At 45.4% G+C, this 24,330-nt stretch overlaps 1 protein-coding gene across 2 annotated transcripts in view; it reads left to right on the forward strand.

The window, feature by feature from the left end:
* Positions 1 to 24,330, forward strand: part of CACNB4 (calcium voltage-gated channel auxiliary subunit beta 4) — a 137,774-nt gene that overhangs the window by 100,085 nt on the left and 13,359 nt on the right. For both annotated transcript variants that reach the window (XM_075609398.1, XM_075609399.1), the window contains 7 exons: positions 11,695 to 11,817; positions 13,993 to 14,123; positions 15,927 to 16,003; positions 18,726 to 18,745; positions 18,828 to 18,908; positions 21,025 to 21,083; positions 22,704 to 22,813. In XM_075609398.1, coding sequence (XP_075465513.1) covers positions 11,695 to 11,817; positions 13,993 to 14,123; positions 15,927 to 16,003; positions 18,726 to 18,745; positions 18,828 to 18,908; positions 21,025 to 21,083; positions 22,704 to 22,813 — 601 coding nt within the window. The remainder of the gene's footprint in view (positions 1 to 11,694; positions 11,818 to 13,992; positions 14,124 to 15,926; positions 16,004 to 18,725; positions 18,746 to 18,827; positions 18,909 to 21,024; positions 21,084 to 22,703; positions 22,814 to 24,330) is intronic.

Here is a 24,330-nt window from a genome sequence, read left to right on the forward strand (position 1 = left end):
AACACCTCTAGGCATCACGGCGGACGCTAACACCTCTAGGCGTCACGGCGGACGCTATCCACCCACAATGTAACCCCACCCTGTGTCCAGTAACCCCCACCCAAATGTCTCGTGCTCCCGAAGTCAAATACCACTGTACATGTGTATGTGTGACTGCGCAGCCACTATGTTTGGTGATAGGCCTGGTTGGTGCACGTGAGTTGCAGGTTACCTGCCCGGGCTCCAGCCACGGGTACCGCGATATAAATCCGCACGATCCGACAGGGTCCTCCACACCGCGTGGGTTGAAAGTCCAGCGCGAACAATGTCACTCCTTGTCGCAGGGTCTTTGGTGGTGTCCTGAGCCCAGAACCCACCTCACAGGGCCGCACGGCTTCAACACTGTGTCCCTGTCTATTCAACCAATAATGGGGCAGTGTCCCTATCTAGGGCCTGTCCCTAAGCTCCACAAGCTACTAGATGGCTCAGGACCTAACTGGGACCTTGGGGGCTGCTGGCCTAATGCAGAGGGTCACTGACCCCTGCATCCACCTCTTACCCCTATCTGGTCCGGATCCTGACTGCCTGCGTGGCTGCAGAACCCCGCGAAATGTAGCAATCTCTCCCAGGCAAATCCCTCAGCCCTATTGGCTCCCTGGCGTCAGGTGTCTCTGCCCCTATGCACCCTGGGGGCTGGCATGCTCATCTCGCGCATGCGCGAGCTATCTGATCCTCCCGCGCTGGGTTCGGGCACTGCGCATGCGCAACAGCCCTAACATGGCGGCGCCCTGCTTCCCGAGCCGCCGGGCCGGTAGCAACGCGATCGCGGCCTTAGCGACGGCCCGATCGCGTCCCCGGCAACCGGCCTGCTCGCCGCTCGCGTCCCTAGCTACCAGGGATCTCTCCTTCGCGCGCCGGCCCCCCCCTCACTCCCTCGCACACAGCGTCTGCCGAAAGGGAGGAGGGGGTCAGCCATGACAGGGGGGACCTGGCTACATCCTCCCCCTGGTGAGAACTCCAACGTCCTCGCTTGAACCACATAACCTTCCAACAGTGTACAAAAATTATATAATAAAAATGCAGTGTTAAAATACAACTTAACGATTACTCTAAACGAGATTGTACAGTTCAACAAACATATTTATAACTGAGGCTAGCTTGGCTTTAGCTTGCTGCTGAGACTCATAGTGAGGTGCCCCTAATGAATCATAAGCCACTCTAGTGGGAGGGCGTCTCACTCGCTGGCTCCTGCGAGTCTCAGTCTCCATTTCTTCCTCTTGAGACAGACCATCGTAGGCTTGAGGCCTAGACTCTCTGGCAGAGGGTGAACCAGTTTGGGGAAAGTCTCTTTGTAACTGCACATTGTCTCTTTGAGGCACAAAACTCGGAGTGGTAGGATCTAATGATTGGTTACTTGGTGAAAATTCTGATGAAGGTACTTTGTCAGCCGGCCCCTTACTTGTTGCTCCTTCGGGAGGTGCCCACCAGTCTCTGTTGGATGTTCCCTCTAAAGGATCTTGAATTGTCTCATCTGTGGGCCCTGGATTCTCAATAGACTCTTCAGGCTCACTGTCGTTCGTTACTGTTTCTGTTTCGGGTTCACTTTCTCCCAGTTGGGAGATAGGTAACAAGTGGTTTCGGTGCCAGACTTTTACCCTGCCATTCACGTCACGTATGCGATAAACAGGGAGGCCCGGCATTTGGGACTCTACTTGAAAAGGCCCCTCTCTCCAGCGATCAGCTAACTTGTGCTTGCCTGGAATCCCTAAGTTGCGTAGGAGAACTGCGTCTCCCGGTTGGAGCGCTCTATAGCGTACTTTGTGGTCGTACCGTCTTTTATTATTGGCATTCAGTCGAGCGGTGGCTCTTTCGGCTAACTGATAGGCACGGTGCAGACTGTCCTGGAGTCTCTGCACATATCGATAATGAGCCATGTTGGGTATCCCGTCGGTAGATACCCGTAGGCGAATGTCGATTGGCAGTCTGGCTTCTCTCCCGAACATCATGAAGTATGGGGTGTACCCGGTGGACTCGTGCCTAGTGCAATTGTAGGCATGCACCAAGGCCTCAACATGTTTACTCCATTCTCCTTTTTGGGAATTTTTCAGAGTGCCTAGCATGTCCAGCAATGTCCGATTAAATCTTTCAGGGAGCGCATCTCCCTCTGGGTGGTAGGGAGTAGTCCTGGACTTTTGAATGTTCAACAGTGTTAGCAACTCTTTGATCAGCTTGCTCTCAAAATCCTGTCCCTGGTCAGAGTGCATCCTGCTGGGCATACCATAATGCACAAAATACTTCTCCCACAGTACTTTAGCCACTGTGGTAGCCTTCTGGTCCTTCGTGGGGAAGGCTTGAGCGTATCGAGTGTAGTGATCTGTCACTACTAGCACATTTCCTATACCCTTTGAATCTGGCTCTATGCACAAAAAGTCCATACAAACTAAATCCATAGGCCCAGCACTTTTGAGATGGCCCATTGGAGCAGCACGGGTGGGAAGGGTCTTCCTATGAATGCACCGTAGACATTTTCTGCAGTGTTGTTCAATTGACTCCCGCATTCTAGGCCAGAAGAACCGGTCTCGCACTAAACCCAAGGTCTTATCCACCCCCAAATGTCCATGATCATCATGTAGTGATCTTAAAACGAGGCCTTGCATACGCCGAGGTAGAAATAGTTGTCGACGATCAGGATGATTGTGGAATTGAACAACCCTATAGAGTAGGCCGCTATTCATCTCAAACTTATCCCATTCTCTCATGAGAAGACTCACATCCTCGCGAGGAGCCCGTTTCACCAGTGAAGAGTCATTTTTGTGTAGTGCCTCTCGGACAGCCTTAGCCGCAGGATCATGTGTCTGTGCTAGTACCAGTTCCTTCACCGTGAAGATAACGTCTTGTGTTAGACCCATGCCATCGGGGTGGCAGTAAGCTTCTGGAAGGGCTTGAGGTCGACACCCTAAAGAATCCACTACTCGTAGCTCGGAGAATGCCACTCGGTCGTTTACAATAGCAGCAGTGGAACACATAGCTCTCATTCCTGGTCCTGGAATTTCTTCCCACGGGCCATCGTCGGCGGTCTCGCCCAGTCCCGATCTCCTAGATAGAGCATCGGCTCCTATATTGAGAGGTCCAGGCTTATATTTCATAGAAAACTGGTAATTGGCAAGGGTGGCCAACCATCTGTGACCGGTCGCATCTAACTTGGCCGTGGTTTGTACATAGGTCAGCGGATTGTTGTCTGTTCGGACCTCGAAGGTGACCCCATATAGGTAATCATGTAGTTTGTCAGATATGGCCCATTTGAGGGCGAGGAACTCCAATTTGTGAACTGGATAATTCTTTTCACTGGGAGGCTAACTTCTACTTGCATATGCCACAGGACGAAGTCCAGTGGGGTACTTCTGGTGTAGCACAGCTCCCAATCCGTTGAGGCTGGCATCCACGTGCAGAATGTAAGGCTTCTCCGGGTCAGCATAGGCTAGAACGGGAGCCTCTGTTAAACTATTCTTCAGCCTCTTAAATGCTTCTTCACAAGCGGCCATCCACCGATCCCCGAAGGGGGTCCTTGGGGGGGTCCTCTTCTGCTTGGGTTCCTCTGGATAGACCTTCAGCAAATCGTTCAGCACAGCTGCCTTCTTGGAGTATCCGTCCACGAATCGTCTATAGTATCCACAGAACCCGAGAAATGACCTCAGCTCCATTACATTCTCGGTCTTGGCCAATTCACCACCGCCTCCACCTTGGCCGGGTCGGTGGCCACTCCGTCTGCAGACACGATATGACCCACATAAGTGACCGATGTTCAACAGAAGCGGCACTTATCCAAGGAGAGCTTCAGGCCTTCTTTCCCTAAGCGATCCAACACTTTCATCAGCCTAGTCTCGTGTTCTTCAAGGGTGGCTCCGAACACAATTATGTCGTCTAGGTAGACCAAACACTCACGCGGACACATATCTCCAATCGTCTTTTCCATAAGCCGTTGGAAAGTGGCTGGAGCGCCACAGATACCTTGGGGCATCTGCGTGAACTGATAAAATCCCAGAGGACAGACGAACGCCGTCTTCTCTTGATCAGTGGGGCTCATCGGAACCTGGTAATACCCAGATCGAAGGTCCAACACGCTAAACCACTGGCTTCCGGACAGTGCGCTGAGGATCTCCTCTATTCGGGGTAGCGTGTATTGGTCAGGCACAGTACGTCTGTTCAATGTTCTGTAGTCCACGCACAATCGAACAGACCCATTCTTCTTTCGTACCACCACAATCGGTGAGGCATAGGGACTCCGAGATCCGGTCACTATGCCGGCCGTTTCCATCTCATTCAGGACACCCCGCACATCCCCCACATCTCTGGGAGCTAAGCGGCGCGACCTTTCCCTAAATGGCGTGTCATCATTCAGACGAATCGTGTGCTGAGCGCTTCTGCTGCATCCCACGTCCATCTCACTAGTAGAGAACACATCTCGTCTCTCTCTCAACTGAGCACGTAGCTTCTCTTTCCATGCTTCCTCCAGAGGAGACTCTCCAAAGTCGAATTGTAGTGCCTCGGCCTCTTCTCCCACACGGGCAGTGTGAACGGTCACTGGGTCGTCTACAGGATCCACAGGATAAATTCTACCCAACCTTTGTCCTACTTCCAGCGGCACGGTATGGAGAGACATGTTCTGGATAGACACGGTAATCTTCCTGGGGACAGTAGATGGCCAATCCCGTACTTCAGGTATCATTCGGTATCCCCACTGATTCTCAGACTGATTCGGGGAGGGTCTCCAGCGAGAAGTATCGGTCGTGTTCGTGCCGACTGGGGTACTTGATCAGCGCTGTCACGTGCCTCACTCCCCCTGGTGGAATCTGCAATAACCCTCGCTCTTGATTAAAGATTTCACCATACTCTTCCTCATACGCCACCCTATAGCATTCTTCCCGCAGGCCAGGGGCTATATTCAGGGATGACAACGGTAGCTCGCCGGCTTCTTGTAGGAATGAGCGAATCACCGACCTCACAATATCTGCATTCGTGCCTAGTATGATGGGGGCACTGGGATGTTCTCGAGCCTCCGGACAGACCAAAGCTTCCACCAGCATGGGATGCGACTTGTTAATGTTCAACTGCAAGATATCCAGCTTGACCGCCACTATTCCGTCTATGGGATAATCATCTTTACTCAGTCCCCATAACTTCATCTTTTCGGCTGACTGCAAGGGAAGATGGCTGAGGTGCTGGTCGTAGAATGGACGGTAGATGATGGTCACTTGTGATCCAGTGTCCAGAAGTGCTGAAGAGTATATCCCCTCCACGACGACTCTTATTACAGCGGTGGGCCCTACTCGGCAGTAAGCATCGGCCGGGGGCGTCTCCTCCGTGGAAGGCCTCCCCGACTCATCGGCAACATCCTCGGGTACGGTTGATAGGGACGAGATTGCCTTCCGCACGGTCACGGTGTAGGTCTGGGCCTTAGTGGGGTTCGAACAGTTCCTTGCAACATGGCCCTGCTCGCCACAGTTGAAGCAACGGAAGTCTGGGCGGGGACCCGGACCGTCAAGTGACCTGGGAGCGGACCTAGGCACCTCCGGGGTGGCCGTATCCTTACCGCTCTTGCTTCCCTTTGCTTTGGGCACTGTTGCTTCCTTGGTCTCATCCTTGCGAGGGTCTTTGGCCTTCTTGGGCGTATGCAACCTAGTATAGGCCTCGTGACCCTTCACCTCATCCAGTAGGTCTTCTAGAGTAGGGGGGTCCCCCTTCTGTAGCGTGCATCTGATCATTACCACGATATGGTGCGTGGGTATGGCTCCCCGCAGGAATTGAGTGCGCCTATACTCATTTACTTCTGAGGCCTTGATGACTTGGCGGGAACGTAGCTCCCACAAGAGCAATTGGATCCGTTGTATGAACTCGGATAGGTCTTCCCCCTCTTTCTGGCGGAGATTGTAATACTTAGTCCATAACTCACTCACATCATCTTCCTTACCATATGCCCGGGTAAGCGACTCCATCATCTGGTGTGCGGTAACCTCAGTATGCTGATCTTTATACATCTTGATGGTAGTGGACGCAGGCGGGCGCAGGCATTCCATGATTCGTTGTCTTTTCACCTCATCAGGACAGGTCCACTCTTCCAGTACCTGTGAAGCATATTCCTTCCAAACATCAAAAGCCTCTTCACCAGTGGGAGTAGGGTTTACCCCTGAAAAGAGCTTTAACTTGCGGTATGGCTGAGGGGAAGGGGATTCGTGCTTGGGCCTACCCAGTTGTTGGATGGCCTGGGCTAGTAATTGGATTTCTCCCATTCTACTGGGGCTGGAGCTCCGTCTGCTTGAGCGACAATTAGCACAGGATAATACACTGGCCTCATCCCCGCATACACTTTCTGGTGGGGACAGGGACATGCGCATACTAGTCTCTAGCAGGTCTGTACTGGGGCTACAGGGTTCGGGTTTTATCGGCATTTCAGGATATATAACAGGACACCCTGAGCTGAGGGCCCCGTGGAAACGCAAGTTGGATGGGCCTTGCTGTGGCGACAATTCACATCCCCCAGTGATTAATACGGTGCACCATGACCCGTCGGGGTCGGAGCGGCGACCCAAGATTCTGGCATCTTCTAAGCCTGGGTACTGCATTAGGATTAAACATAGTTCATAGGATGAGGCATTGGCGGGAACTTGTCCTACAGCAAGGGTTTGTGAGGGCGGGACTTGCCTTTTTACCGCCCACGTGTACACTTCTTGGCGGGAAGGTAACGTGTAACCTAACGACATTTTGGCTGAGTTCGGGCACCCCAGGTCTGACTCTCAGCAGCGCCTCCAAATGTAACGGGTCTTCCTATGAATACCGCCGCTAATACTTGCTGTGCAACCTGTGTGGCTCTCAGGAGCCTAAGCCTCCGCTTGGGGAACCTGGGGTACATACATATCATACATCTCTAGGTGCAACGCCTCCACATGGGAGGGATCCCAACGGAGTGGGAGGAGGCCCTCACAGGAAACAACCACACAACGCTACCGAATATAAAACAGGACGGGCTTTACTGCATGGAAACACACATATCACGTAATAACATCATAACATCATAACAGCATAACCTCATCATGCGCCACGGCGGGCGCTAACCACACTGGGTGTCACGGCGGACACTAACCACACTAGGCGTCACGGCGGACGCTACCACCTCTGGGCGTCACGGCGGACGCTATCACCTCTAGGCGTCACGGCGGACGCTAACACCTCTAGGCATCACGGCGGACGCTAACACCTCTAGGCGTCACGGCGGACGCTATCCACCCACAATGTAACCCCACCCTGTGTCCAGTAACCCCCACCCAAATGTCTCGTGCTCCCGAAGTCAAATACCACTGTACATGTGTGTGTGTGACTGCGCAGCCACTATGTTTGGTGATAGGCCTGGTTGGTGCACGTGAGTTGCAGGTTACCTGCCCGGGCTCCAGCCACGGGTACCGCGATATAAATCCGCACGATCCGACAGGGTCCTCCACACCGCGTGGGTTGAAAGTCCAGCGCGAACAATGTCACTCCTTGTCGCAGGGTCTTTGGTGGTGTCCTGAGCCCAGAACCCACCTCACAGGGCCGCACGGCTTCAACACTGTGTCCCTGTCTATTCAACCAATAATGGGGCAGTGTCCCTATCTAGGGCCTGTCCCTAAGCTCCACAAGCTACTAGATGGCTCAGGACCTAACTGGGACCTTGGGGGCTGCTGGCCTAATGCAGAGGGTCACTGACCCCTGCATCCACCTCTTACCCCTATCTGGTCCGGATCCTGACTGCCTGCGTGGCTGCAGAACCCCGCGAAATGTAGCAATCTCTCCCAGGCAAATCCCTCAGCCCTATTGGCTCCCTGGCGTCAGGTGTCTCTGCCCCTATGCACCCTGGGGGCTGGCATGCTCATCTCGCGCATGCGCGAGCTATCTGATCCTCCCGCGCTGGGTTCGGGCACTGCGCATGCGCAAGAGCCCTAACATGGCGGCGCCCTGCTTCCCGAGCCGCCGGGCCGGTAGCAACGCGATCGCGGCCTTAGCGACGGCCCGATCGCGTCCCCGGCAACCGGCCTGCTCGCCGCTCGCGTCCCTAGCTACCAGGGATCTCTCCTTCGCGCGCCGGCCCCCCCCTCACTCCCTCGCACACAGCGTCTGCCGAAAGGGAGGAGGGGGTCAGCCATGACAGGGGGGACCTGGCTACATCTATATATATATATATATATATACAGTGTTTGACAAATCACCCAAAAATCTACTCGCCCAACCAAAAAATCTACTCGCCACCTAGTCCCGCCCCCAACCCCGCCCCTAGTCCCGCCCCAAACCCCGCCCCAACCCCGCTTTAAAATAAAATATATAAAGAAAATACATTTAATAAATTCCTAGTCAGAACAACATTCGTTTTTGACATAAATGTATTTATTATATTACATTATACTACAATTAGTCCTTGTTACGTGTGTGTGTGTAAATGTCGAATATAGAAATAAAAGCCAGGTGTGAATGACTAGTTTCCTGAACCCCTTAACCAGTGTCTGGACGTCCCCGCTTCACAATATCTAAAGCAGCAATCCCACCTGGGATCTTACCTGATCCGCAGTACCTCGATGTCCAGGTACCCTCATTCCCGCAATGTTATACATTGGAGGGGATGTGTTCCCTACCCGTGTGAAGCTTGGAGCTTCCGGATTTGGAAGAAAGCTGTATAGGTTATTGCGGTGTAGTATAGGGCAGTTAAGATATATATTGTAAATAAGAGATCCAGAAACAGAGTGTGAGACAGACACAGAGAGAGGGTGAGAGAGAGAGAGAGGGGGTGAGAGAGAGAGAGAGGGGGTGAGAGAGAGAGAGAGAGAGGGGGTGAGAGAGAGAGAGAGAGAGAGGGTGAGAGAGAGAGAGAGGGGGTGAGAGAGAGAGAGAGAGAGAGAGAGGGGGAGAGAGAGAGAGAGGGGTGAGAGAGAGAGAGAGGGCGAGAGAGAGAGAGAGAGAGAGGGCAAGAGAGAGGGCGAGAGAGAGAAAGGGCGAGAGAGAGAAAGGGCGAGAGAGAGAAAGGGCGAGAGAGAGAGAGGGCGATAGAGAGAGAGGGCGAGAGAGAGAGATAGCGAGAGAGAGAGAAGGCGAGAGAGAGAGAGGGCGAGAGAGAGAAAGGGCGAGAGAGACAGGGGGCGAGAGAGACAGGGGGCGAGAGACGGGGCGAGAGACGGGGAGTTGATTGGGTGGGGTGATTGGGTGGGTGGGTGACTGACTGACTGGGTGAGTGAGTGAGTGAGTGAGTGAGTGACTGGGTTACTGACTGAGTGGGTGAGTGACTGACTGGGTGAGTGACTGACTGGGTGAGTGACTGGGTTACTGACTGACTGGGTGACTGACTGACTGGGTGAGTGAGTGGGTGACTGACTGGGTTACTGACTGACTGACTGGGTCAGTGACTGATTGGGTGACTGGGTGAGTGGGTGAGTGAGTGGGTGACTGGGTTACTGAGTGACTGGGTGAGTGACTGACTGGGTTACTGACTGACAGGGTGAGTGAGTGGGTGACTGACTGACTGACTGAGCGACTGACTGACTGGGTGACTGACTGGGTGACTGAGGGACTGGGTTACTGACTGACTGGGTTACTGACTGACTGGGTTACTGACTGACTGACTGAGTGGGTGAGTGACTGACTGACTGAGTTACTGACTGACTGACTGACTGACTGACTGACTGGGTGAGTGAGTGGGTGACTGACTGACTGGGTGACTGACTGACTGAGTGACTGACTGAGTGACAGGGTGAGTGGGTGACTGACTGGATGAGTGAGTGACTGACTGGGTTACTGACTGACTGACTGGGTAAGTGAGTGGGTGACTGACTGGGTGAGTGGGTGAGTGAGTGACTGACTGGGTGAGTGAGTGGGTGACTGACTGTAGAATGGGACAAATACATTAGGAATAACTGTAGACAGCATAAAAAATTGTTACAATCAACCAAACAATGTTTTATTTAACAGTGTACCACCCCTTTGACCCCCCTCCCCCCCCCCGCTACCTTATCCGGCGATGCCACCAAAAGACCCTCTTTATATTTTTAATTATAACCTGCCTTTTTATTTTTTATTCCTTGGGCCTGCATTTCCCCCCCAGCACCTTACACCCACCCCCCCCCCTCCCGCGGGGGCATAAAGCTAATGGGCGGGCAGGCCGGCATTCCGCCCCCCCATACCTTATTCGGGCATAGTGGAAGCTTTGGGGAGGCAGGGTGGGTGGGAGGCACGTGGCGAAGTGTCCCCCAGCGGGCGCCCCAGGGGACAGTCAGCCCCGCCGTGGCCGCCACTGCCCTGCTCCCCTCGCCGGCATGTCATCACAGTGCGCGGCCAAGCAGCTTTGCAGGCTGCTTCTTCCCCCCAGCCCACAGCGGCATGAAGTTCGTGGGGGGGGGGGGGGGGCAGGCCGACATACCCCCCCCCACCTCATGCGGCGGCTGCGTCGTCATTAAGCTAGTTGGCGAGCATATTTTAAGTTTTAGGGAGATGGGTGGGAGGGAGGCACGTGGCGAGGGCCCCCCGCGTACGCCAACCGGGCTGCAGCAGTGGGGACCTCCCGCCCCGCGCAGCGATCGGTGGATCGAGGGGAAGGGAAGGGGACAGGAGCAGGGGACAGGAGCATGGGACAGGAGCAGGGGACAGGAGCGCTAATGCAAAGGCGGAGGCGCAGAGGGCAGGAGCAGAGGGCCGCGGTGGGGAGTAGGGAGCCATGTGGGGACCAGGGGGATCGCAGGGAAGGAGCAGAGGGGCCGCAGCATGGAGAGATTGGAGAGTACTTACTCTCCAACAGAGCTCCAGGCAGAAATAATGGCCGCTCGTTGGGGGCGGGCTCATATAGAGCCTGGCCGCGCGCCCACAAAGCCTGGGAGCGCGCGCCAATCAGCTGTCAGGTAGGGGGAGTTGTTTTTTTGTTTTTTCAGCGTGAGCAGGGAAAATTTCAGCGCGAGCAGGGAAATTTAAAAAAACAAACACGTGTGCTGCTTAGGCCAATATTTACTCGCCCGGAGGTTAAATCCACTCGCCCCGGGCGTGTAAATGTATAGCATTGTCGAACACTGTATATATATATATATATATATATATATATATATATAATTATTATTTTTATTTTAGGTGTGCATTAGTGTAAAGGGGCCATATGTAAATTTATCTAGATGCGGTTTTTATTTTGTGGGTGTGTATGTATTTATATTTCGGCTTGCGTTCTTACTAAATGTATAGAACTCTGTGTTAAACTGGATTAGACGCAACAGGTGACACTGTGTGCTCATTTGCATATCATTTCCCCTAACCCTAAAAAATGGCAGACAGATGCAAAGTGTGACACCTCCCATTACAATATGCACATTGCTTAATTGCTTCTCAACCCTCCCTATTCATACTAGCAAAAACACAAGCTGATGTACATGGCGCAAAAACACTTAAAATAATACCTTGATGCTGACATTGATGCTGAGAGACATGTTCAGATGACAGTGTGTCACTACAGTATGTTTCAAGTGAATGAAGGTTAACGCGCAGTAACAAGGTGTTAATTCGTTTGCAGCATTGAAATATACATTATCTTTATTTTAAATAAGCAAACGTAGAGCTTGCTACACCAATTTTGCTGCATAAACAAGCGCAAAACAATACATTATAGTGTCAAATAGGAGGATATTGCTGTGTGTTTGTGATGGGTACATATGTCTTCCCCAGACTAAGCCGGTGGCATTTGCTGTAAAAACGAATGTGAGTTACTGTGGAGCGCTAGATGAAGATGTCCCTGTACCAAGCACTGCCATCTCTTTCGATGCCAAGGACTTTTTACACATTAAAGAGGTAAATATAGGATGAATTTCTCTCGCCACCTGCCACCAGCTCATAAAACATCAGCGGTCAGACCACAGTTTGTTGGGACTAAAAGGAAAACTGACCAGCTGCCAGGACTTGGAAGAAATTATTTGATTAACCTCTTAAATTGTGCACGTTATCCCTGGTCTCACCAGCACCGAAGAGGTTAATCTAATCAAAGCATTGCACTGCTGGAACTTTTTGGTGGGAAAAGGGGTTATAACTTCAAACGTGTCGCATTTATGCCTTTTAAATGAAAAGCCCAATTTGGGACAAGAATCAGCGATGTCAACCCTTACAGAGTCAGAACGATTTGAGGGTATCCGTCCTAGCACTAGTACATTGAAGTAGACCATTAGTGGCCAACTCTAGTCCTCAAGGGCCACCAATCCAACAGGTCTGGCTTTCTGCATATTCCTGCTTGAGCACAGGTGGCTCCGTCTGTGGCTCTGTCAACCTGAAATCGTCCCTTGAGGACTGGACACAAGTAGTAGATACAATATACAGTTTTGCTGCTGGCTCATGAATTGCTTATGCAGAAATGACTGCAAGCTCTTTGATTGCATTTTTAATAACCAATACTTCTGTTTTCAAAACGGGCCGCTTAAGGCAGTGTGCCTTATCCCGGCTGCACCGGCTACAGTTGCAACCCTGGGTGGCTTTAAAAAAAAAAAAAATCCAATGTTTAGTTAAATTATAATATTTCTTCTTAACTTCAAGAAAAACTGTTGATGGAGACATATGTTTGTAGATAATTTGGCACACCTATAAAAAAAAAAAATGATGGGACCTTAAGTTAAAAAAATTAAATAATTTATGCTGATACAGAACAAAATAAAGGTTGGGAACCACTGATATATATATATATATCACACAAAAATGAATACCGCATCAGAACAACCAATATATATATATATATATATATATATATATAATCGCTGTCTAAACCAAAACAGAGAATATCTGAAAATCACAGAAAAACATCTGCTGGCCGTGCTGGAGGAGTAAATAAAGTATATAAACACAGAAAAAGAAAAAGAAACCTCACAAAAAGCACTCAGGCTAATATTGCAAAGAATAATAATAGTACATTTATTGAAACAAAATATAAAGAAAAAACAAAAAAAGCTAACTGAAACCCTAACTACTGGACTCAAAAGAGTGTTGCTGGACACAAATTTTTTTTTATAAATAAATGGGACTAACTCTGGTGACACAAATGTACAGAGAAAGAATAAAATAAAAAAATATAAACAGAACCTCAATTAATGAAACCACTATGGGGACCAAGTACCCATAGTGATTAGCAACCAGCCAGTCATATAATGAGGAGATGGTAAAAAAATAAAAAACCAGTGAAAGCAAATATCCTAAACTCCAAAGAAAAATATGTGGTGTAAAACCACCAGGAGAGATGTAAACATGTCACAAATATTACCACTAAGCATGCTGGACTCATATGTGGGGCACTGTAATAAAATCACCTTATTACATGTATCTACAAATATAGCTCATATAATCAAGGAGAAAAACCTATAAGGATAATTCAGTGACCTAAACACAAACCCAAGGTAAGAACACATACAGGAAACAGGTCATATACTAGAGACCAGTAGAATCACTGGTAAATTACAGTGGCATATGAAAAAAACCAGAGTAAAGAGTATACTCAGCTCCTGTGTAACATAGGTGGTCTGAGTCCAAAGCAGCTTAGAGCCCTGGATGGTGGTCACCCCAGCCGGAGTGAATCACTAACATATGAGGAGAGTCCCAGATCAAAAAATAAAGTCCAAATGAGGCCAGCAGTCAGGGCCAGCAGCAGATAAGTACCACAACGCCTTTCACCCCCACGGGCTTCTTCTAAGGTGGTAATTGGGCATTAGAGCAAATCCGGTTTTAGAGCGTTCCTGAATCCCAGAGTGGATTAAAGGCTGATTTTTCCTGTACTAAGTATATATATATCCATGTTTTCACACTCACTATAAACTAATTTTACACCCAAAAAAAGCTGCTCAACTCTGCTGAGTACGTGACACTTTTCCACTGCATTAATTTTGCCAAATTAACAAGTATGTTAAAGATGAATCCCTAAATATATTGCGTGAATACATTGCAAATAGTGACTAAAGGTAAAGAAATTAAACTAACTTTACTCTTTTCCAGAAATACAACAATGACTGGTGGATAGGGAGGCTGGTTAAAGAAGGCTGCGAGATTGGTTTTATTCCAAGCCCACTGAGACTAGAGAACATCAGACTTCAACAAGAACAGAAGAGAGGACGCTTTCATGGAGGGTAAATCAAGATAATATCACAGATTTCAGAGAATTGACATAATGAGAAAATATGCCAGGCCTCTGTCATAACTAGCAACATATATTACTGCTCCAAACCTAATATCTACAATTTTTTAATGTTTCTTTTATAAAGACAGAATATATATACTACATACTACTTTAATGGAGCAACAGTTAAGCATCAGTCCAGGCGACTGTTTTTTTTTTCTCCCTTTAAAATTTTAAGCCATTTTTAATGCATTATAATGTAACAAGCATTTTTTGTTCCTATAGCAAACATTTACAACGTCACATCCCCTTCCTCTTCTGAAACAGGCACTGGCACACCCTTTTTGAGCCCTGACCTCTCTCTAGCAGAGAACCAATTGTATCTAGTGACTGCCTGGTCACATCCCCAACAGAACTTTGCATCTTGGGTTCTCTTCTGCTGCATTGACAACCATTTAGTGAACCCCCGAGAATCACTTGGCTAATCACTTGTCAGTGTGTACGTTGTATTGATGCACATATTTAATGGAAAAAAATGTGCATCAATACAATCTACACAATGATAAGTAATTAGCTACATTGCGGATCGATCTATTCTCCTGTGATCGATCGGCGAAGATTCAGCTCGGGGGTTCACTAAATGACTGTAGAGGAGTTTTGACTCAGTTTCTAGGACTTTGTAAATGGTTGCTATAGAAACAAAAAAGGCTAGTTACATTATAATACTTTAAAAATATCATTCAGAATTGTTTTTAAAAAATCATATATATATATATATAGCAACACAAAAAAGACAGAAAGTCCCAAAAGAAGCACTCAAATCCAAAAATGACACATGGTTAAATAATGAAAAAATATTAAACAATTTATTAATTAATCATGGAGCAAATGGAAAAAAGGGGCAGGGAGAGAACAAAAAATAAACATACAATGCTATAGAAATAAAAAAGGCTTGTTACATTATAATATGTTAAAAATATCATTCAGAATTGTTTAAAATAAATAATATATATATATATATATATATATATATATATATATATATATATATATATATATATATATATATATATACACATGCAAATACAACTGTATGGTCATCTGCATGTCTTAGGCAGGTCTGCAGACCTGCCTAAGACATGCAGATGAGCATACAGTTGTATTTGCATATTTGCTTTCCTGTGGAGGGTTTTTGTCACTTTTTTTACTCACCATAACTTAACTCAGTATTAATATATATATATATATATATATATATATATATATATATATATACATGCTCCCCGTATTTTCTTATAGTACAGAGCTGATTTATTTAAAAACAAACACACATGTAGGACATTGCTTGGTCTGCAGCTTTAAGGGCACACACATAGCAAATTCACATTTTGCAGGGATCAGGGTATAGTTATGCAAAAGTTCCCAATACATTACAATTCTTATAACCCTGATGGGATCATAGAAACAAGGTTCGGGTCGAACTATAAATTGAACAGATATTCCACATGAACCCACCATTCTGAAATGGGATCAGGGTTAAGCTTTGTAGTTGTGGCAACACCTGAGATCTGGATGGGTACAGGAGACAAAATTGGGTACCAGAGAATGTGAGTTCCAGAAAAAAATGGCTTTTTTAGCCACCATTAAACATTATAAAAAACTTCCTGCTATCACTGTTTTGCTCTTTGCATGCATACAATGTAATGCAAAGCATTTTTGTGCTATATAGAAAATAAATGATTTGATTTTTGATGTTTCGCTGTGTATTTGAAAAAAATAATAGTAATAATAATAATTATGTTTAATCTAACAGTAAATCAAGTGGAAATTCTTCTTCAAGTCTTGGGGAAATGGTATCAGGGACTTTTCGAGCGACCCCCCCATCTGCCGGTGAGCCTTTTCCGTGCATACATTGGACTTTGATTTACAGGGTGACCTCCAGTAGACACCATGAGGTTTTATAAATGCAAAACATCCAGTTTTAATAATTTTGTTAGAAACCAAAGGCCCAGAAGTTGTGAACAAATAGTAGTCGTAAGTGATTTAAACTGCGGATTGGCAAATATGACTTGTTTTATGCTTTATGCATATGTGGTAAAAAAAAGTTGAAAACATCCTATAATGCTTGTACATCTACTGTATCATAGTTTGTTTGTTTTTGCTCTGTCCCTATTTGCAAAGTTCTTCTGTTTCATTTGAAAGCATCAATCCCAGCCAACATTTTATATATTTTTTTCCCTACGGGGTCAGAACCCTTTTGCATTGATTGCATTTATGGCAGCTAAGGAGTTAATAGGTGGGTTTCTCAGGTGAGCATCACCTGGAGACCCCTGTTTTTGCATACATTTAGTAAAACGAGGGGGCGTTATTTATTAAACTGCGTTAGTGACGATCGGAAACTCCCATTGCGTTTCAGTGCGCTAGTGCTCGGCTTCAAAAACAATCCGCCTTACTGGTGTCAAGTTACTCTACGGATTGTTAAGACTGTAAGGGATGGCTTCACCAAGGAAATAAACTAGTATTTCAAACACCTACAGTATGTGTTGCACTATCTCTGTCACTGGATGCTTGGCTGGTAAAGATATATAACCGCCTGGACCTCTGCACTGAGATTATGAGTAGTTTAACATCCCTAATAGGGAGAGGGACTAGTACCTAGTGTACACTGACACATATGTTAGTACATAGATTGTCCCATAAACTGTGTTTAAATGCTAAGTATGAACCCACAAGGGTGACTCACTGTTCAGCTTCACTTTTCCTCCAGTGCGGTCCAATTGTGGTTCCTTCTTAAAGCGGCGTGCTGATCCACCAACTGGGAAGTAGAAAGTAGAATAAGCAGAAAAAGGCAGCGCACTGCCAAAAAACAGGAGGAGGCTCACGGGTACATTAAAAGGGTTTATTCCATGAATGGATCAAACATATATCCAAGTAGCAGCAAAAAAGCACCACACCAACGCGTTTCAGGCCGTGTGCCCTTTATAAAGGTAAAGGGCACACGGCCTGAAACGCATTGGTGTGGTGCTTTTTTGCTGCTACTTGGCTATATGTTTGATCCCTTCATGGAATAAACCCTTTTAATGTACCTGTGAGCCTCCTCCTGTTTTTGGCAATGTGCTGCCTTTTTCTGCTTTTTCTGCAATGTACAAAGGAATGAAGCTCTCGTGATTTTTGAGACCCCTGGTTCTGAAGATAGAGACAGATCAGCGCAGATTCCCTATTTCTTGTTCATGTAACCTTACAACAAGCCTTTTAGCTTTTGTACAGTGAGGGGTGTAATCCTTGACAACGAATATTGGTTAGAATTAAAAGAGGTGACATCCTCTTCATGGCTATAATGGGTTGGTATTAATAAAGGTGTATTACGTTTATTTCTAAAAGAAATGTAAAAATACAATGCTGGCTATTTGCAAGAGTGTTTTAAATGCCCCATGCATTTGCCAAAAACAGTTTGATATTTACAAATAATATGTACAATAATTAGACATTTTCCTGGATATGATTCTCAAGAATATCAGAGTTGTGAGATGATTTATTCACTGAATACTGACATGTCTGAAACTTGTGATGTGGGGGCAAGCAGTTATCTTTGGAAAGCTGTCAACACGCACAATAGACTTGGAAGTTATGTTGTTCTAATATTAGAAATGCAAAAGCACTGATAGCAAAACGACTACTAGACTGATTGTAGGAAAGGGATAGGAATTGTATGCAAGTCGGATACTGCTGGAATGTTGCAATGCACATTCTAAAGCTTGCACTCCACATTCTGAACGTCCTGCACTTATCAGTAATGCAAGTACATTGCAATACATCAGACTAGAAATGGGATTCAGGGAAGAGCAGTGCTATTGAAAGACAAAAAGAGCAAATAACAGTCACTTTATGCAGCAATGCCACAAAAGCCTCTATGAGTTTACCCCATATACTGTAGTAACAAAGGAGGGAGAGCGATTAGGGGGTATGACACTTTTTATTGGACGACAAGTAGTTGATATGTTACAAACTTTCCAACCTCTCAGGGTCCTTCATTATTCAAGAACCCTGAGAGGTTTAAAGCTTGTAACATATCAACTACTTGTTGGTCCAATAAAAAGTATCAAACCCCCCTACTCCCTCTCCCTCCTTTCTTACTACATGGCAGAAAGGACCAACACGGCCCCCCCCCCCCCCCTTCTTTGGGTATCTCATATAATGTTAGTAGCCTGTCCCCTGAGCATGTCCTGTTTTTTTGGGAGGGTTACAAATCTTGATTTTCTTAATCTGTAGCTTCTTAAGTTACCATAGTAACCTTTATATTGCAGCAGTGTCTGGGGAGAGTTCCATTTCATCCTCCCAGACACTTAGTAATTCAAACGCTTGCAGTATATCTGCCGCACGGAGCACCAGGTTCCAGAAACAAAAACATCGTTGAAAATCTTTTAAAGTAACAAAAAAAAAATCCATAAAATGTCGATCTGCGCAGATTACCTGTCATGTCCATACCATGTTATTTTCTACTTTCCCACACCTCTAGCTTTTCTTTTAAGTGTATGTACCGTATTGTGGTTCTGGTGCTATTAAAGACTAGGTTTTTATCGGCGGTGCTGATTTTTCTTTGTTTGTTTTCTAGCCAAGCAGAAGCAGAAAGTGGTGAGTTCTTTTCTCCAAAGTTTTAGAAACAATTTTCTTTGGACTGTAGCTGTAGTTAAATAACGTGACATTGTGTTTTCAGACTGAACATGTTCCCCCTTACGATGTGGTTCCATCCATGCGGCCGGTCGTGCTTGTTGGCCCATCACTAAAAGGTTATGAGGTATGCAAACTTACTACTGAAACTACTATCACCCACTGCGTCACCGATGAAATACCAGACTATGGCGTTAATGTTTAAATAGGTATAGTAATTTCTGACTATATATATAGTGCAGTATGTGTCTAGTATCTGACAATATCTACAGTTGTGCAAATGTCCTCAAAATTTGCTTCACAAAATATTTTGCAATTGTCTCAAGAATGCCCGAAATCACACGCGGGTGCGACATTTTCACCAAATTACCGGGGAAATTGCAACTTTTTTCGAACATTTTGAGCAGTTTGCTCTTTTTTCACAAAACATTATTTTCACAGACAAAATAGGGCCACATTTTTGCCTGATTTGCAAAATTCTGAAGAAAAAAATCATCTCTAATTACTCTTAGAGTAAAAAATAATCTCCTATTATTTGTCGCATAAAAAGGAGACATAATTATTGCGGTTTGAGGCAAACACTGAAGTTTATATATATATGTTCAAACCCTACAAATCTTGCTTCATATATCTCTTTTGAGCAGAGGTTAACGCCACATAACTCTGGCAGATTTATTTGGTGCAAAGAGAAAAGGAAACTGCACCAGTTCAAGGTGCAACGTTTGATACACGCCATTATAATATTGCATGGACTCTCTGCTCCCCTAACGCCTCCTATAACCACTTCTTACAACGCACCTGGAGCACATTTCAACAAAACATGAAGCAAAGCACTCAACACGTTGATGCAGTAATGCAGAGTTTAAAAATGAAGCGATTTGTGCCCATTTTAGAGAAATGCTCCATATGATACGTATCCCCCTTAAAGTGAATTAATTCATTCTCATACTGATGTCTGGGTAGAAACTTTGTGTTTACTTTCTAGCTACTGTATACAAGGGTTTGGACAAATCCATTAGCAGTCGTTAATGGCTATTCAAGTAATCAATAGTGACTATAACATTTTAATGAATCTAGCCCAAAAAGTGAAGGTCTTTATCACATCTAATTCATTTTCAATGGCTTTATCCTTAGTCTATGAAAATTATATTGCGTTACAGTAGGAGCAATTTATCAAACTTTTCTTTAACTCAGTTGGACATATTTAATATGTACAGTATTCAACAAAATAACAGCACTTAAACACTATGGTAACTCTGCTTGCACTTTTTCAGTGTAGGTAAGTGTAAGTGTAGGTAAGTGTAAGTGTAGGTAAGTGTAAGTGTAGGTAAGTGCAAGTGCAGGTAAGTGTAGGTAAGTGTAAGTATAAGTGTAGGTAAGTGTAAGTGTAGGTAAGTGTAAGTGTAGGTATGTGCAGGTAAGTGTAAGTGTAGGTAAGTGTAAGTGTAGGTAAGTGTAAGTGTAGGTAAGTGTAAGTGTAGGTAAGGGTAAGTGTAGGTAAGGGTAAGTGTAGGTATGGGTAAGTGTAGGTATGGGTAAGTGTAGGTATGGGTAAGTGTAGGTATGGGTAAGGGTAAGTGTAGGTAAGGGTAAGTGTAGGTGTAGGTAAGGGTAGGTAAGTGTGTAAGTGTATGTAGGTAAGGGTAAGGGTAGGTAAGTGTGTAAGTGTGGGTAGGTAAGTGTGTAAGTGTGTGTAGGTAAGTGGGGAAAACCCTTGAAAACTTTATGTTGTCAATTACGACTCAATAATACAATACAGAAATACAGCTCTATTCTTTCATTTTGTCATAACACAAAACAGACATTTAAACAGTGATATTAAATACAATGTCAAGGTAAAACGGGATGAATACCATAAATGTAATCATGTCCCTGTGCTAACAAACCACTTCAAATGTTCTCTTTATAAAAACAGAGCCTGCAAAGTGCTTTTCAGAGCTGAGATTATTTTGCATACGCTTCACAGCAACGCGTGGACACCTTTGATTGGGAAAGAAAAAGTTGCAAGAATATATCTGTGGGTGTTAATTGATTTATTTGAGAGTAATACAGTTGTTCTGTAGTTGGTAACCCCTTCTGTACCAGAGGTGCCTGCAGTGCGATTGTCAGTCTTCCTTGGCACTGGGCGGCTTGGTACAATGGATTATTGCTCTCTCTCCTTCATCTTTTTTTTTTTCCTCACCTTTTCCTTCCTTCTTTCTTTCTTTCCATCTTGCTATTCCAATCTCCTCTCTTCTGGAAAGGTGACAGACATGATGCAGAAAGCCCTTTTTGACTTCCTGAAGCACAGGTTTGATGGGAGGTGAGGAATTAATGTGCGGGGCCCTTACATCATATTCTGCATATTGGACTTACTGATACTGGCGATAAAAAGTCAATTCTGTTGTGTAAATACTTTGTTCATGATCCAGCCCTCATATTGTTTGAGAATTACGCCAACTATTTGTGCATGTTTATTAAGCCCCCAGGGCTGAATGTTTCAATGTAAAATTGATGCCAAAGGACGTATTTCAGATCTGCATCTGTGTAACAAGGCAGTGTGAATATGCGAGTGGTGCACAGTATGAGGGTATAAAAGGCAGTAGTAAGAGTTACCGTACTGCTTTTGAATTTAGCATGTCTTGCCTTGTGAACAATGTGGTTCCTGGTTGTATAAAGTATAAAGAAGAAAGTATAAAGAATACATTATTCTTAAATGTAATACAGATGCTAAAGCAAGGGTGGCCAACTCCAGTCCTCAGGGGTCACCAACAGTTAAGATTTTCAGGATATCCCTGCTTCAGCACAGGTGGCTCAATCAGTGGCTCAGTCTTTCTGTCATTCATTCTGACCGTGCCACTGATTGAGCCAGCTGTGCTGAATCAGGGATATCCTGAGAACCTGAGAACCATAGCCTTTGCTATGGGAATTAATACAGTTTTTAACAGTCTGCTTCACATATTGATCACTTTTAGAGGTATTTACCACATTCTTTTACATACAATTATGTTCCCTTTTATGACACCATGTAATAAAAAGCACTAGTCATTGGCAAAAGTGCATTTGAAATTGATTACACTGAATACACTTAATTTAATTGACCCATATCAGTTCGCAATTTAGCAAAATAAAGTGATTTATTTTTAAGGAGACTCTCTATTCATTTCTGTTCTTTAGAACGTGTATACCTTAAGCCAGGGGTGCTCAAGCCTCCCCAACAGGTCAGGTTTTAAGGATATCTCAACTTCAACAAAGGTGGCCTCTGATTGAGCCACCTGTGCTGAAGCAAGGATATCCAGAAAACCTGACCTGTTGGGGGGAGAGGCTTAAGGAGTGCAGTTGAGCACTCCTGCCTTATTTAAGAATACTGTAGACTTCACCTTATTGTTTGGTTTGTATGTACAGTATGTATGCATATTATTACTTGAAATAGAATCAACCATTACATAAAGGTTTATAGAAGGCGTATTAGAATGCATAGAATTAAGATACACTACAGGTATAAGGGTATCAAGCAGAATAGTAAACATTCGGAATAAAGGACCACTGCCCTAAATAACATGAGGGTTTTGGGCCTCGATTCAATATGCAGTGAGGCTGCTTCCCTGGGCTGCAGAAGAGATCAGCTACAATCAAATGAATGGGACTAAATGTTCCCCAGCACAGAGAAACGCCTTCACAGAATACTGAGTAAGCTCATCAGAGATGCAGCACGAGTACGCGCATGGCTAGTGTCACAGCCAGGAGGGTACTGTAAGTGCTTTTGAAGAGGGATTTTGATCTGCAATGAAATATAACATCATTGAATGTCATTTTGACCATTGGCTTAAATCATAGCAAACATCATTAGCACATCATTGATTTCCATAGTCTTTTTATACAACACCCCTCCCAAGATTAAATTGTTTTTAGGATTTTCTCTTCTGTTTTTCTTCTTTTCGAGGATATCAATTACTAGAGTGACGGCTGATATTTCTCTCGCTAAGAGGTCGGTGTTAAATAATCCAAGCAAGAGGGCAATAATTGAACGTTCAAACACCAGGTCCAGTTTAGGTAAGATGTTTATATAGGGCAAATGACCGTGCTTTGTGTCTATGTTGGACTGAAGGAGCGGCTCAGTGAGTAAAGGCACTGACCCTGAAAATAATGGCACTGAGTTTGGGGGGTCAACCCCCAGTGTCAACTCCTTGTGACCTTGGGCAAGTCACTCAATCTCCCTGTGCCTCGGGTACCTGCTGGGATTCTGCTTTTAAAATGATATGTACAGATGTGTGTACCACTCACTATAATGCAATTAAGAAGCTCCTTTGACTTCAAATTTTGAGAAAAGCTCTGATTGAAATAAAGTTATAATGTTCTGTATATTTCTATATGTTGGAAGCTGGGTGTGGGCAATAAAGGATGTTTTGCCACATAGAGCCCCTATTGAACACATGAACATATTGAGTTTGATTGGACCAGTGTTTCCCAACTCCAGTCCTCAGGGAACCCCAACAGGTCAGGTCTTAAGGATATCCCTGCTCCAGCACAGGTGGGTCAATCAGCGGCTCAGTCATTTTGACTGAGCCCCCTGTGCTGGAGCAGGGATATCCTTAAGACCTGACCTGTTGGGGTGCCCTGAGGACTGGAGATGGGAAACACTGGGTTGGACCAAGTACCAGCAGCAATTATGTAACTGAAACAAGAAAGTGACATCTTTTTATTTATTTTTTTACTACAATGAAATAAATGTTTACAGTAAAATGTAATCACATCAGTGCAAAACAGGGTTACTCATTTTGTACACCTGACAATCATATTTCAGAATGTACAGAAAAGCTGTAAACTAGCTTTAGAAAAATGAATTTGCCAATTATGTGGTTTATTGGTAGCTTGTTCTTAGTCTAAAAATGTAAATGTTTCACTGTACAACAATTTTAAGAGATGTCAACCTCCAAGGACCCCCCAGAAAAGGACATTTTAATGTAAAAACAATGATTTTTTTTTACCAGTGAGAGTTTATTAAAGTCAATGGGACCGCTTATTCTAAAAATCAGTTAGACTGACTCCAAATCAGTGACGGTTAACAGGTTGGTGTGCTACTTACAGGACATAGAACTTAGAACGCTGGAAACCATTGACATGTCTGCAACACAAGAAAAAACACAAAAGCGCACCAAGATGAGAGATAGATATTGTATTAGCAACAAATAATAAAATTAGTAACTTACATATAAAATTTCTTTAATAATCCCCGATTCTGGTGTCTATCACAGGAGTAGGGCATCACATAGGAAGTATGAAGGGTAATCTCAGTTCTGAGAGATCAGACCCGCGCGCTGGGGCTGTCTCTGTTCACTCTCCTGTCCTCCACGTGTGGTAGCGTGGTGCGGAGTGTAGCGCGCATGTGCAGGAACCGGGGCCTTCAATAGGTGTCCTTAGGATGCCTGTCCGTTTTTGATAGCATAGAAACGATCGGAAATAAGCAGGAACGGTACACTTGAGTGTGTACTGGTGGTGGGTAGTAAAACCGCCAGCCACAACAGTCGCGACGCGTTTCGTTTAACAAAGTAAACTTCTTCAGCGATATT

This window comes from Ascaphus truei, chromosome 7, assembly GCF_040206685.1.
Source record: "Ascaphus truei isolate aAscTru1 chromosome 7, aAscTru1.hap1, whole genome shotgun sequence".
NCBI lineage: Eukaryota > Metazoa > Chordata > Amphibia > Anura > Ascaphidae > Ascaphus > Ascaphus truei.